The sequence below is a fragment of the Zeus faber genome (assembly GCF_960531495.2).
Source record: "Zeus faber genome assembly, chromosome: 10".
Taxonomy (NCBI): Eukaryota; Metazoa; Chordata; class Actinopteri; order Zeiformes; family Zeidae; genus Zeus; species Zeus faber.
Genome location: NC_137199.1, coordinates 14,832,669 through 14,848,263, shown reverse-complemented (window position 1 = coordinate 14,848,263; position 15,595 = coordinate 14,832,669). Strand labels below are relative to the sequence as shown.

The 15,595-nt window shown below is 47.3% G+C and overlaps 2 protein-coding genes across 2 annotated transcripts; both read right to left on the bottom strand.

The window, feature by feature from the left end:
* Window positions 1-1,259: 1,259 nt before the first annotated feature.
* On the bottom strand, window positions 1,260-3,962 carry LOC307235883 (uncharacterized protein; the record flags this gene model as incomplete). The annotated part of the gene is made up of 4 exons (XM_080008141.1): window positions 3,531-3,962; window positions 2,429-2,529; window positions 2,262-2,334; window positions 1,260-1,987 (listed from the first exon to the last, which is right to left on the bottom strand). Exons 1-4 carry the CDS (start codon window positions 3,835-3,837, stop codon window positions 1,260-1,262), a joined length of 1,209 nt encoding a protein of 402 aa, XP_079864267.1. The 5' UTR covers window positions 3,838-3,962.
* A 411-nt stretch (window positions 3,963-4,373) lies between these two features.
* On the bottom strand, window positions 4,374-7,636 carry smtnl1 (smoothelin-like 1). Its single transcript, XM_080007737.1, has 5 exons — window positions 7,283-7,636; window positions 5,911-6,605; window positions 5,712-5,826; window positions 5,450-5,601; window positions 4,374-5,133 (listed from the first exon to the last, which is right to left on the bottom strand). The coding sequence occupies exons 1-5, from the start codon at window positions 7,352-7,354 to the stop codon at window positions 4,737-4,739; spliced, it is 1,431 nt and encodes a 476-aa protein (XP_079863863.1). The 5' UTR covers window positions 7,355-7,636; the 3' UTR covers window positions 4,374-4,736.
* Window positions 7,637-15,595: the final 7,959 nt, after the last annotated feature.

The window sequence follows — 15,595 nt, the reverse complement described above, 5'->3', positions numbered from 1 at the left end:
GCATCCCATGTCATGAATCAATCATTGACAGCAAAATGTTTTTTGTGTGATTCAACAAGTTTCTGTTTTCACATCCTATGCCGCCGACACCACGTTGTGGTGTTTTGAGATCAACGCCAAGCGGGCCGAAGCACAAATTAGAGGTCACCCGTTGCAGAGGAAGTACGGAATGAGTAACAATGCGAGGAATTTCCCCCACGCCGGCGACGCGCTCCCCTGCGACGACGCCGCGCTTAGGAGTCCGGCGCCGAGTCTCGCATGAGTAACATCCACAGGCGCTGCTGCACTCTAGTGGGCCGACCTGCAAAAGCCACCACCCCGACTCACCACTTACTTAACCAAATCAGTATTTATTTGTCTAAAAAAAATAATAATAACAATGCTCGTGGACATAATCACATGATCCATGAAAGGTAGTAAAAAATAATTATTTATCAAATCATCATTGTCCATAGTAACACAGCCCCAAATCGTCAGGAAAAAGAACATGTCGATTGCGCCACAGAGAAGACAAAGGAGGTAGTTTGCTTGAAAACAAAAAAGGAACAAAAAACAAAGCACACATCGAAGATAAAGACAAAATCGAGATTAATTCTGTGTGTTGATTTAAAGTTTAATGTTTCGATACTATGTTTGTTTAAAATCTCCTTACTTGTGTGATTCTTAACACTGGCACCACGCTTCAGCTGGGATATAACCTCAGACATGAAAGCGTGTCCAATCGAGGTTTTCCCCTAAAAACAATGTTAGTACAGCTGACATCTTAGAATAGCAAGTAGTCGAGCCTTTGTCCGGATAGATTCAAAATTTTTTTTTTTTTTTTTTTTTTTACAAGCGTAAACAGAAAACAATTGTATTTATTTCATTATGAGTTTTATTATGTGAATATTATGTATGCCTTACCTTCGTCACTCCACGCACCCCCGCAATCTAAATTCTTCTGTTTCTCTTCTGAACAGTCGTTGGCTTTGTTTCTTCCCCTGACCTACACTGCTCCTAAATCAACATTTAACTACAGCGCACCTCACCTTTGGCCGACCGTCGTCTTAAACGTGAGAGAGGTGCTGCTGCTGCTTTTTCTGACCGGAAAAATGTCTTGAATTTAAACCTGAATTGTGTGTGAGTCTGTATCGACAGCAAAGGAAATGCGTGAACCAAACATACAAATAAATGCAAAATATAAAAAATATAAATACATTAAAAAAAAAATAAAATCACTCTGCTCAATTCATCACATGGGTGGAGGAGGGGGGCTGGTGTCAGAGCATCCCGTTGGCGGTGTGCGTGATCATGTGTCTGCGCAGGTTGCTGGGGTTGTTGAAGCTGGCCGTGCACCTGGAGCAGGAGTACGGCTTCTCCCCGGAGTGCGTCCGCAGGTGGATCTTCAGGCTGCCGTTCTGCGTGAAGCGCTTCCCACACTGGGGGCACACGTACGGCTTCTCCCCGGTGTGGATGCGCGTGTGGATGCTCAGCGTCGTCTTGTTGACGAAGGACTTGCCGCACAGCCCGCAGGTTATCGGCGACTCTCCGGTGTGGCTCGCCCGGTGCGCGATCAGCTCCTCCCGGCTGAGGAAGCGCTCGCCGCAGAAGCTGCAATCCAGCGCCTTGTTGACGCCGTGGGGGAACAGGGGGTTCTGCTGCTGGGGGAACTGGCCCAGGTTGCCGGGAGGCGCCGCCTTGTCCTCCGCCGCCAGCGTCTGTTTCACCGTGGACGTCAGGGACATCCCTCTCTCGTTGGCGCAGCCGCTGTAACCCAAGTGGTTGTCGTGGGCGACGGTGTGGTCGGGAGACAGGGAGCTCAGGGCTTCCAGCTCGGAGGAAGTGAAGAGGATGTCGCTCCCGTCCACCAGGGGGCCCTCTCCTCGCCCGTGGACACTCACGATCCGCAGCTCCTCGGACATAAGGGACGACCCGGGAGCGTCTAAAGCTGGAGTCCCCGGGGCGGTGCCGCCCTCTGTCCTGCGACCGCGAAAGTCATTGTGATTTTCTGCAAAGATAAATGAATACGAGTTGCACATAAATAGGTGGGAGGGCACCGTATGTTGCATGGCACAGAGACATCCGATTCTTGTATTTTAAATGACTGTGGGAGATCAAACCCCTCTTTTACAAAGCGCCTATCCTGCTTTAAGTTTCCACAGGCTAGAATCAGAACTCAACGGGTGTTGGAACCGACCATGTTGTTGCCCTGACAGGACTGTGAAGGGAATGGAAATGCACTGCGAACCGAAACACTTGTCATTAAAGAAGGAGCTACCCACCTACTGGTGTGCAGCCCTGGACGTCTTCCTCATCCTTGATGAGAATTATGTCCGGGGTCTCCACCTCCGCCGGCTGAGGAGGGGATATAAGACACAAGCATATGAACGGCGGCCGAAAGATCTGTCGGCTTCATCGATCCCCTCGAACCGGCGTGTGCTGCGTTTACCTTCATTTGGGTGGAGAAAGATGACGTGCCGTTCTTGGGCGGAATAGTAATGCGAGAGGCATCCCCCGCAGCTTTGTGAGCCATCGGTGGCTTGACTACGACTAGTGTTAAGAAGCAAAAAACAAAACAAAAAAAGAGATAATTTCACACTTTGAACCAGCAATGTAAAGACGTGTAGAGTTTAATCAAGAGCTTGGTATCTGGATGGGGTCATTGTAACTATGTTTCGATTCAACCTTTCTTTCGCTATCTACAAAACCGTTCATGTTGGGTGCATTACGGGCCTAGAATTCCATTTAAAACGTCGACATTTTTTTTATCCACACCCAGGTTTAACCCTGTCGTTTGCTCTAAGCCTTTTTCTCGAAAGAACGCCGTACCTAACCCTATTCACATTTTTTTCTTCTTCATTTGAGTTGGTGGGGATGTGATTTCATCTCAGGACGCATGAGTGAATATTCGTCCGTGTCGGCAGTTTATTGACTACAAATAGCTCTGGTAGTTTATTAAAAATTGGCTGTGGCTGCCTGTCACTTCTTTGCGAGTGGCCGATCCTTGTACTCCTTCCGGGGAGGGGCGGACCCTGCCGCCGGCGTAGCTTGTCGTGATCAGTAACCTGGCGATATCGCCGCACATTCCCCAAAAAAAAGATCCTCACTGCCCCCGCCCCTAAGAAAACAGAGCATGAATCGATCAGAAGGCAAACGTTCGAGAAAGGGAAGTGACGTAACATGCCGAATTCCTTTGGAACTTCGGAAAACAGCGATCCAGGAGTGCGTCGCCATGTTGTCAGATGTGCCAAACTCAGACCCCACCATGATCTGACCCCAAATTCCGACTTGGAAATCCAAAGAGGTTGGATTTTTTTTTTTTTCTGATTTCCGAGTTCAACGGAACGCATCACGAGAGCCAAGACGAGGTGAAACCCGGAAGCTGAGGTCGGAAACGCCATGACAGTTTCGAATGGAACCCTGGGAGTTGTAGTGTGAGCCACCCAAGGCGGACGATCCCACGGATTACCACTTTAATGACACTCCACACCGATCTCCGGCTCGACACCGCCATCCGGCTCGGCAAACCTCACCCTCCCCACGGAACCTACCATTCCCCAGCGGCTTGATCCGAGGTTTGGGCGTGTTGGCCCGGACCAGGGTGAGGCGACCGACCGGGCGGGACGCGCTGGTCCGGGTCTGGAGCCGCAGCGAGAAGAGCTCGCTCCTCATCACCTTCATCCGCATCTTCAGAGCCTCGTTCTCCTTCAGGCTCTGGGTGATCTGCAGCCGCAGCGACGCCGAGCTCTCCGAGAACAGCTGGCTGATCTCGGCCACGGCGGCCTTGGCCAGGACGTCCATGATGGACACAAGCTGGTCCTCCAGGGTCAGCGACGGAGGCGACATGTTCGTTGCCATGTTCCAGTTTGTTTGGCGTCGGCTTCTCCCTCGACGCGGCCACTACCACAATAGGCCTTTCTGGAACAGGAGCGTTACCGTAATGCCTGGAAGAGACAGGGCTGGGCTTTCTCTCTTTCTTTCTTTCTTTCCTTCTTTCCTTTCTTACTTTCTTTTCATTTGCCTTTCTTTCTTTCTTTCTTTCTTTTCCCCTGTATTTCTTTCATTTTTACTTTCGTCCTCCTTTCCCCTTTTCAAGGAAAACATAAAGAAAGAACGACTTTCTCTCCTGCTTATTTGTTCCCTTTCCTTCTTTGCCCTTTCTTTTTCCTATGTCTTTCCTTCTTTATTCATGTTTCCTTTCCCTCTTTCTTTTTTTAAAATTTCTTTCTTTCCGTTATCAGCTCTTTGCGCCTTTGAATATTGTTCTGCACATTGCTATGATTTGTCGATAAATCAAGAGAAAAAAATCAACACAGAAACAGATTAATTCACGCACTGTCTTGCCATAATACATGTATAATGCGGCCAAAAGAATAAGCAATCTACGATTGTATTTATCTTTTTATGTGTTTATTCTAATCAATTCTCTTCTTCAAAGAGAGGCTGGGCTGAAAGAACAAACAAGCACGTCACTTTCCACGTGCTCAAAAAAAACAACAACAGACACGCACCCACGCGACAAAACAACCGTGAAAGGAAACACGACGCGTATTAGATGCAGTATAAAACATTTTCATCACATTATATGGTGCACACGGGCGTCTACGTCTAAAATGCACAGTGATCCAGCCTTCGAATATAGTATAGTAAACCTTATACGTCACACAGTTCTCAAAAAAACACAGCTTTAAAACTTTAAGATGCAGTAGCTTATCAGAAGTCCTTCCAATTTGGTCTGTTTCATACCGTTCCTCCCACTAACACTCCCCCTCCTTTCCACCATCCTCTTCATCTCCCTCCATCCCAGGAGTCTTTGGATCATCTGCCTCCTCCTTCTCAGCTTCCTCTCCTCCTCCACCCTTCTCTTTCACCTGTGAATCTGCGGTGCCGTCCTCCACCACCTTTTCTCCCCGGGCCTCCTGCTCCGCTGACTCCTCCTTACCCGCCTCCTTCGCCATCTTTTCGTCCGGCTCGTCGCTTCCACCCTTTGTGCCCTTCTCCTTCTCGTTTTCCTGATCCTTTCTCGCCTTTTCTATTTTGGAGAGGCTCTGGCAGAGAGCCTGGACGTAGGTGAACACGCACATGGGATCCGGCCTGTCTCCCATCATGATCATATCAGCCACCTCCAGCAGGGGGAAGCAGTCTGCTAGAGACCTGCACGGATGGATGGACGGGTGGATGGATGGATGATTTGTCACATGTGGCAAAGGAACAAAGTAGGAACAAAAAAAATCTAGATCAGAAGAACTATATACTAAAACAAAAATATAAGCAAATCAATAAACAAGGAAATAATATGACATTAGATCATGTAGAAGACTGTTTTATCCAAAGCGACTCACAATAAGCACATTTAGTCGCAGTTTCAAAGCCCCCACGCCACCATCACAGCCAGCTAAACACCCTCTATAGAAATAAGTAGCACTAGAATGTATGTGCAGCGAAAGAAAAGGAAAAAGGACTCCCATACTCTGCGGTGCTGAAGGCCAGCGTGAAATTCTTCCCCCTCTCGTCTGGTCTCAGGGAGGAGTAATCAAAGGCGTCGGGGAAGAAGCGGTGGATCAAGGCGCAGAAGGCCAGCCCATCGCACCAGGAAGACGAGAAGTTCTCGATGTTAATGCCCTGCACGGCAAAGGGATGAAAACATGTGGATGTGAACTGGTTTGGGGGAAGGATATTATCAAGGCGCGCACTGCGTCTACGTACGACGGCGCACTGCGCGCCGACCTCACCTCGTATTTGCGCGTCTTGTTGCGGCACCACTGGAGCATTTTCTGTTTGATCGATGCGCCCGCGGCAACGGCCATCGACGACTTCTGCACCTTGAAGTTGCGGGCTATCGGTGTCCTGAAAAGCAGCCGTTGCAAATCTCCCTTATGCCGATTTTAAGCTGAAAACGACACCGCCGGAATGTATTATTTGAGGACTTACTCGGGCGCGCCTTGTTGAAACTTGGCAATGATGTCGTTCTTGGTGGACGGTCGACCCGGGCGGCCGGCGCTCCTCGGTCTGGACGGAGCGAGGGGAGTAGAGGAGGAGGGAGGGTTCGCGCTGCTCTTCCTTTTGGTTTTCCCTTGCCTCTCCGACTCCTTGCCCTTTCCCTTCTCCTTCCCTTCTCCGCCTCCTTCCCTGTCCTTGACCTGTTTTTTCTTCTCTCCCCCCTTTTCCGCTTTCGCGCCCGTGTCTTTCCCCGTCTCCTCTTTCTTTTTCACCTCTCTTGTCCGCCCCTCCTCCGTCGTGTCCCGCGCTTCTGATTTCTCCCGGTTTTCGACGTCGCCCTCTGCCCGTTTCTCATCCTTTCCGCCCTCGGCGTCCTCCGCTCCCTTGCTCTCCTCGTTTTCCTGCCGCCCTCCCTCTGTCTCTCCCTCTCCGTCTTTTGCCTCACCGTGTCCCCCGTCCATGTCCTCGGCTGCTTTGTGGATATCTTCGCCGGCGTCTTCGCCACCCCCTCCGCCGTCCCCCGCTCCTGTCCCAGGATCCTCCGCACAGGCCTTCTCCGCTGTCGGCTCTGCGGGCGGACCCCCACCTGTCCCTTCTACTCCCCCCACCCCTGGCCCCTCCGCCTGGTCCCCCGACATGGGCGCCCCCGCTGGGCCTTCGCTCCCTTGCGGCTCCTGTAACTCCGTCTGGAGAACAAACAACACGGAATAGACTTATGTTTTTGTCATCCTTCCCTTATGTAACGTGCCATGAGTGTTTGTGAGATTATTCTCGTCAAGTCGGTCGGCAGCCAAACCCAAGAGTGACATCTTGTTATCTCCTCCACCTTTTGCAGGTCGGATTTGACGCCTCTTGTCCCTGGCACCACAATGTATGAGCGATGAGTAACGCACCCTTCCCTGCTGTCTGAATGGTTGAATAACTATCATCTTTTTCTGGAGGCTGAAGAACCATTTCTTCAGGTTGTTTCTCAACCCTATCCCTGCGCTGACTTTCACTTCAGCCGCGACTGACACGTGCACTTACGGTCACTAAGTCACTTTGGACAAAAAGTGTCTGCAAAAGTGTCGCCTTCATGGTACAATGTCATGTGACTGCCGCGTGAGTAATGGAAGAGTAATAAAACGTGACTCATCCTTTCGAAGAATGGGAAATCCACGTGTGTCCTGTGTCCGAGCCTACGTGCGTGCGTCACTCGCATGCATGTTTGTTTGTGTGTACCACGCCTGCGTCACTCGTTTGGCACGGGTGGGTCTCTTGGCTGCAAATGCAACACCTGCTTATCTACTTTTCACGAGTTAAATGTTTATTTGCAAATCCGACATTAATCCACGCTCTCAGGCACGTGTGGAGACAGACTTGCCTGCTGATTGTTCTTGCCATCCATTTCACTGGCTGCAGAAGGCTCCTGGCTGGGTGAAGACTCTCCGTCCATTATCCGCAAAATGTTTATTATCCAGCCATCCAGCAGCCCTCCGCATCAAAAGCCTAATTAAATAGCCTTGGAGCACTCACCTTTTACAAAACACTCCCTGTCTCATCTTTCCAGTCAATTTTTGGGGCAAAAATTTAAATGAAGATGACAGCCTTTTATAGCCTAAGCCCTGTTTAGAATGTACCTTGATCGCAGATGGCTCATATGCATACTATAACTTTGCTTCCGTAACTGCTTCTCTCCTCTGCCGGAGCTGTCTGGCTTACGGGTTGGTTAAGAGCCCGTCCCTTAACTGCTGCCGTCCCACCCCCTCCCCAGTCCACTTTGTGTTCGAGCTACTTGATCTGACCTTTCAAACAACACAGCATCCAGAAATAGAGCCACAGTCACATAGGCACGGTCCAGCGGGGAAGGACAGCTGCGTCTGCTGTGGAAACCACGGGTATACACATGTATACGCTTACACACATTAAAATCCCACGTCTTTTCTGTTTGTCTGTCTGTCCGTTTATGGCTCTTGTCTTTCTCTCTTCCTCCCTTTTGGACTCAGTCAAGTTCTACTGTGCAAGTTCATTACTTTAACACTTACATACAGTGCTTAGGCATATCTTACACTAGATAGTACGACTATACAACATATCTACTACTATAGGACACTTGAGCCCATCGTTCCTGGAGTACTCCAATTAGGCTTCTGGCTTTTTCTGTTTTGTCCTCTCAGGACTATCGAGTGAGGCATCTTCCATCTTTTCTAAGAATAGGCTGCAGTGAGCTTCAGTCGATTTTGGTTTGTCTCCATGTGAAAGGTTTGGAATGCATAGGCGTTTTACCAGGCCTTTAATGTTCAACATTAAAAAAACAAAAAAAAAACAACAAAAAAAACCTGCCACGTCAAAACGGCTTAAAAATTAAATAAGCAGAAACAATATATCTTTTGTTGCTTGCTACATCTTTATGGAGGAGCCAATAAACCGGTGATGACTATAGGTTGTAATACTAAATCCCCAAGGTTAATGTCCTTAGTGTCTCTCTCTCTCTCTCTCTCTCTCTCTGTCTCTCTCTCGCATTCACAAATAGTTATCATCAGGTATCGTTTGTCATTTTGAACGAGCACCAACTCTGTCTGTCTGTCTGTCTGTCTGTCTGTCTGTCTCTTTGTCCGTCTATATATGATACTACACTCTCACTGCCTTTTAAAGCAACACACATAAATAGATGCAATAGTGCATCTACTCCTTCAATGCAAAACAGCCGGTTTTAAAAATAAACCGCTACCGTGAACAATCAAACGTTTTTACTGAGTCACCCGTCAAAGGTCGAAACTCCAAGAAGAGCCAAACTTTTCATCACCCCGTAAACCACATATTCAGAAAAGATAATTGGATCTATTCCTATACCTCTGTTTTGTGTCGTAATTGATATTCTTGCAGGGCAGATATGTATAAAATAGACTGAATAGACGGAGCTAAAATGTTGTAATGTAAAAAGTTTTGCTCATGGTCAACAACACAAATACCCGTGTCAAGGTTCACCAAATTTATACTCCATGAACTCCAACCCCTCCCTGCGAGTGCTGGCCAAAGATGAACGGACGACTTGTTTTGAAGTCATCGACCTATTTGCATATATAGTGGCCTAAAAGGTTCATAACACCACAACTTGCATAACTTTCTTTCCTCCCTAAAATCCCCATTCGTTTTTTTATTTTTACATATTGAGCCCCGTCTGCGGCACACCCACTGTTGAATAAGTTGGGAAAAAAATGACACCTTTGCACTTTTGCGAGAAACCTGGAAATGAAACAATTTCTCGAGATTCCAATGCCCCTAACGATATACGCGCTAATCGGTAGTTATCTGTTTCAAATTTCTACGCACGGCTGAGCGCGACAGTGGTGTCCCATTCGGCTCCGTTGTTTATTAGCGCCGCGCATGAAAGACAATGAAAAACAAATTCTAAAGCCTCCGCGCTCAGCCTCATGTCATTAGCCGTGATACGGGGCCAATCGGTTTCAGAATCGTCTCCGCCATACATGCTTGCGCAAACATAACGAAACAAATGGATTGCACCTTTCAATGAGACCACGTGGACCTTTGCAAAGAGGAAGCCATGCGGACACGACCGGGCGCAAATGCTCATGAAACAAGGGCGAAACAAGCCCAAGCCTCGAAACATTTAAAAAGTTAGGATCATACCCTGAGTAAATACGTAGGATTTTCACATGTTTGTTTCCGCCGGCATCCAATCAAAGACTCTTGGATTTATGGAGGAACATCATGTGCATGTTCACCCAACGTCTGGGTCTCCCCCGACGACCGGTTTGGGTGGATGACGTTCCGTTGAGGAGTGGACGCCGTCAGCATCAGCAATCGAAACGGCACTGGCCTCGATTTAGCGAGGCGAAACCTGCGAACGATGAATGAAATGACTTGTGGGAGTTGCGTTCACAGCTCAGAGCGAGAACAGACGTTTTCTGACTCCCGTCGCACCGACCCAACCAAACCGACGAAGAGTTGAAAATTGTGTGACTCCTTTTAATGAGTCGCTCGCAAAGAGCCTGACCTCCAAAAAGAGGCAAACTTTCTTTTTCACCACTGGTGGAAATAACAGGTGCAGATACATATATAATAAGGTGTTTTTGCACCGCACAAACTTTTTTCATACTTCTAAGAACTTTTGGAGGAACCGTCCACCCTGCGGGGAACTAGGAACGTTCGTAGTTCTTCGAACTCCGTTTTGAGAAGATCTTTTCAGCGCCTACTCCAGGGCAGGGATTAACCGGCACAAGAGGAACCTTCAGTGACGTAGGTGCACGGTGATTGGTTGGTCAACGCAAAACAGCCGGTTTTTAAAAATAAACTGCTATCTGTTTTCCTCCTCTCTCCCCTGTCATTACCCGGCACCCTTCCCCCCACCCGCCCAGCTACTTGCCCCTGCAAGTATTGGGCGATGGAAATATGCCGTTGCCCTCTTCTAGATCCCTCCCTCTGTCCTTCACCCCTAAACTGCTGCCTGTCTATCAGTAAAGCTACTCATCCCTCGAGATTTATTAAAAGCTGCTATTAGATAAAAGGCCTATCGGATAATATAGGCTTATATTCAAGGCCAGGTCTTAAACGGGTTATGCTAAACGCAGGCTAATTAATGGCAATCACATAAAAGAGACCGAAGGGGTTATCGGAGGTATCCGTGCAGAGCTCCGTATTTTTTGGGTCGAATGTGTGACGAACCCATTCACCAACAGGCTAGATATTACAAAAGCTGAGCAAGATTCAAGAGATTCAAGATTTTTATTTATTTGTCACATACATATACATACTTTCATACATATATGCAGTGAAATGTAATAGCAAAGGGTCAATACACAGCTGGCACGGATAGTGTTCTGTCCTGAGCTGCCACTCACTCCCACCAAAGTAAACCTGAACGCCACAACGAACGCACAGTAACTATGTTCAGACGGGACCCACGGTTAGCCTCGTCTGCTCGCAGAGGTCACAATTGAATTCACTGCAGTTGTTTCCTCATACAGCGCAGCTTTAAGCGTGTTCTTAAATCGAATCAAAGACGAAGATGCGTCTGACGATGGACCCAGCGGGTTGAACAGAGTTAAAGAAATAAAATGTACAATAAAAAAAAAAGTTTTTTTTCATTTTTATTTGCCTTGTTTGGGAAAGAAAAGGGCTCCGATCCGAGCTGCGGCGGAGCGCGACGCGCAGCATAATGGTACGGTCCACTTTAGGGGGGGTCTGAAATCCTATTCCAATATTCTTCCGGCTATGAATATGGGAATATATATTGTTGTATTTTCGATTACAGGTGAGAGGGACACATAAATGTTTCCATCCCTACCTCCGGACCGGTTGTTTTTACCTCTTTTTTTTTTCATGTGGGGAGGGAGGGTACAAGACTTAATTAGGGGGGTCAGACCCTCCCAATCAACCCCGTAATTCGCACAACGATCATAATTATAGTAAAACGTTAAGTTGACATTTGATTGATCGCATCAATTTGTATTGATTTGGTTGACCCGCGCCAACGTCAGCGAGTACAACAGGGTATTTTACAACGACATAGAGGATGACGTTGGAAGTTGGGTAATGTTTGGGAATATCGATACTATTTCCGAACACTATTTGCTGTGGATGTGAGGCTCATATGTGACGTTCACTGCGGCGAACACACGGCGCAGACGGACAGACGGACAGACGGAGAGACACACAGGTTTTTTTTTTTTTTTTTGGTCCGTTCCCACGGTACAGCCGTCCCAGTGCCGCCCCTCTACCGCAGCCGGTGCGTGACGTTGCCGCGCAAAGTGCCGCCCGAGCACCGCTGCCGGGAGAGTCTGCGGGGGAGCAGCGACAGCCGCGTGGAGCGCTTACATCTGGAAAACAATGGATGAAATGTTCAATGGACACACGGTAGGAGGGAATTATGATCACGTCACTGTGTATCCTACTGTAAACAGAAACGGGCACGTACAGCATATGGTATAAACCAACACGGGGTTGAAATGTACGGACTGCACGTTGTCGGAGGGATATTCAGCTTGATATTTCCCCTTCAGATGTCATTTTTTTTAGCCATGCAATAGAGTTCAAAATTAACTGCGTGAATACGTGGAGTACCTCCCCCCCCCCCCCTTTAGTGGGCAGACAGACAGACTTTGAACAAATAATGAACATTTAAAAAATAGGGTAAAAATGCGATACAAAATAGAAGAAAACGTTTAACTGGTGACAGGGCACAGACAGGGAGGACAGGAGAAGCCACACGCACACACGTAATTCTACGAGGTTTATTCGTCACATACACATATGCAGTACATACCAATGCTATGATGTCACAGCAGTGAACTGTAGATGTCCGGAGTTCTGGGGTCTTCTGAACGCAGGTTCACTTTTTTTCTGGCCTTGTTGACTCATTCAGGGCAACGAGGCAACAATTTCTAGACCGTCAAGTGTCTTTATAACTTTGTGAAGTTTGGCAGTTTGTGAATCCCCTATGATATAGATGTAAAAACAATGGCTACACCTTGTTTGGATAGTTCATATGTTACATTAATACTCAACTTGTCGTTAATGCTTAGTATCAACTTCTCCGATCCTAAAACGTATCAAGTGACAGTTGATAGTTTGATCAGTGTTGATCGCACTCCCTGAATCAGAGGCATATTGAGGCCCCATTTGCTTTTGTTACTATCTCCTCCATTGTTTCACTTTTAGCAGAGGGAGGGCGGTACGTCCCAATAACAATCATGTGGAAGTCTCCCGCCATCCCCTACATCGATGGGGAACAGCTACAGGAGCCTCATCTGTGAGCCTTGAGGACGTTAATGAACAGATGTTAGTCTATTAAAGGAAATTCCGGATTATAAAGGCTTGCTTCAAAATGCAAGTGAAAATCAAAGAAAGTAGCCTGGGAACCAGACCAATCTGCAAATCATGTTTCATTTGCTCTGCAGAGAACGTCTGGCCCCCGGCTCATTCAGAGAGATTTCCACCCGACCTGGCCAGGGTGGTGTCAATCACAACCGTTTATCTAATATGGGACGGGTTTGACACGATGGCGATGCAGAGGAGTTGACGCACCTTACCAAGATGGCTGCTGCTGCTATCGCGACAGTGTTAAACTAACTGGGACGGGATATTTTCTTAAAAAAAGCTTTTGTTGATAACAAAGATGTGTTTGCTGTACTTCCGACAGCTTTTGGTAAAAGTGAAATTGACCAGCTGGCCCCCGCTGGTCGCCATTTTTCCGTCCGTCGGTCACACGTTTTGTTGCTCTGATTGGTTGTAGGTCTATCCAATTGCGTCCAGAGACATTTTGGTCTGTGCCCGTTGATAATGCCCCTTGGAAATCAAAAATGAACATGCAGACATTTTAGAGGAAGGAAAAGATGACATTATGAATAATATAATATATACAGTATATATAATATATATAAGAGGCCATGTAGCACCAACAGCTGATGCATGTGAAGAAGTGACTTTTGACATTATCAAAAGCCTACATGAAAGATTGACAGGTATTGATGGAGATTTCGATGCAGAACATGAACGATGTCGTCTACGTGAGCTGCTGGATCGTGTCCACTCTCCATTTATGGTTCCACTGCTGCACGCTCAAGCGTCGCCCATCATCCCTCATCTTCATACATCGCATCAAAACGGGCTGATGCAGCGGCAGAGCTGGCGCCAAGAGAGGCTGGATACAAGATTGTGCAAAAGGAAAGAAAGCAAGGGAAAAGGATAAAAGGCTCTAGAAGAGCAGCACAAGTACGAACTGGAAACCCAAAGGTCTGAGGTGGAGCGTCTGCAGGAGAAAAGGATACAGATGATACAATAATACAGATGGGCGATGTCCAGTCAGTTAAGAGTGAGCCCAAATTCTGTATCTCAACCCCCCTGCACCAGACCCATCCAACACAGCCATGTTGTCTGTGCCCCCTGGTGTCGCTCAACTAGCACAAGCCATTCAAGACGTAACAATGAACCGACTTCCTACGCCAGAGCAAACAGTGTTCAGTGGCGAGCCAACCATGTTGAATGGAAAGCCTCCTTTATGTCACTGATAGACCAAAAGTGCATTTCCGCCGCCAATAAACTGTATTAAGCATGTTAGTGGTCCGGCTCGTAAATGCCTACAAGGCACCTTCAGAAATGATGAAAAAGCTTACCAAGATGCCCGGAAAAAACTCAATCAGCGATACGACCAGGCGTTTGTTATTGATAGAGCATTCAGAGAGAAGCTATCAAGCCGGCCAAAAAATACAGTCTAAAGACGCTGAAGGACTGAGGAACTTTGCAGACTTCATAAACGCTTGCCTGCCAGCTATGCCTCATGTAGAAAGCCTGGAAATATTAAACAATTGTGAAGAAAATCAATGACCGATACAAAAACTGCCTGACTGGGCAGCGGGCCAGATGGCCCTGATGTAAGGGAAAGAGCTTCCCAGTTTCAATGATTTTTCTGCATTTCTGTTGTTGGAAGCAGCAGTTGCCTACAACCCTGCCAGATACTCCATCAATGCTCTTTGTGCCTCTGACTTATGCAGTGACAAAAGGGATCACGAAGAACAAGCCAAGTGCCTTCAGTATAAAAACCGCTGTACACTGTGACAAGCAAATATTTACCCGAGCAAACGTGGGATCTCCGTGCATGTTGTGCCAGAACACACATCAGCTCTACAAGTGCCCAAACCTCATGAAAAAGGGCATTTGAAAATAGAAGGGCTTACATTGAGGACAATGAACTATTACGGCTGTTTGAAACAAGGTCACAGTGCAAAGGATTGTCGACGCCGCCTCACCTGTGACACTTGCATGCGAGCGGGGCCAGTACTGCCTTGATGGCGACAACTACACCAAAGATGTGAAAGTAGAAAGAAGTGTGAATATGGAAAATCCAAACACCGCAAAAATCCCTGTACTGTACGGTTACCAGGGAAGGACAATCTGTTAGTTCTTCAATGATTGCTCCAGTGTGGGCGTCATCTGCTGAAAACCCGTACCAAGAAAAACTCGTCTACGCTTTACTCGACGCTCAAGGTGCCAGCGCCTTCATTGATCAAGAGGTGAGCCGGGAACGACAAGCGGATGTTTATCCAGTGAAACCAAAAATTAGCCGCCCGCGATGGGAGTGAACGCAGTTGCAAACAGCGAAAAGGTGTCTGGTCTCCGAGGGGGACACGGCTCTGCGACGAAGGGCTGTATACCTGTAAAATGCGGTCATATGTATACCTGTAAAAAAAAAGTGACTTTGGTTTATAAATAGCTCTCTTTTCCAATGATTTTTCACTGTTTTTTCGTTTTTTGTTTTTTTATATATTCATATAGCCTCATATATTAGTATGAGAGCACCTCTACAGGCTGCCACAGAAATTAATCTTGCACCTACACCAGCAAACAGACCAAGACCGCATGCTCCTACTCCTCTATATATAGGTCATGAATTAAAATTTTCATTTGACTTGAACGTGATCGTTGTTTCTAGAGTTGCTCTTCTCACCTAAAACCATTTTTTGGAGTTTTTGTACATATTTTGTGTGATGTATTCAATAAATCTTTCAGAACTAAACACATTTCTGACATTTCTTGCATTGCCCCACTCCCACTAGCCCACAGCCTCATTCCTTTGTCTGAGAGTCCGACAGAGAGAGGGCCCAGCCTGCTGCAGATCGACCCCCACCAGAGTGTCATGAATTTTCAGACCATAAGTTAAAGCTAATGGCTCATTTCA

Excerpts from the sequence above, each read along its gene's own strand:
- smtnl1 (XM_080007737.1), bottom strand. The coding sequence starts at position 7,354 with ATGGACGGAGAGTCTTCACCCAGCCAGGAGCCTTCTGCAGCCAGTGAA. Across the intron at positions 5,602-5,711 it reads ACAAGACGCGCAAATACGAG|GGCATTAACATCGAGAACTT; the intron begins GTGAGGTCGGCG and ends TTTGCCGTGCAG. Across the intron at positions 5,134-5,449 it reads CTGGCCTTCAGCACCGCAGA|GTCTCTAGCAGACTGCTTCC; the intron begins GTATGGGAGTCC and ends CCATCCGTGCAG.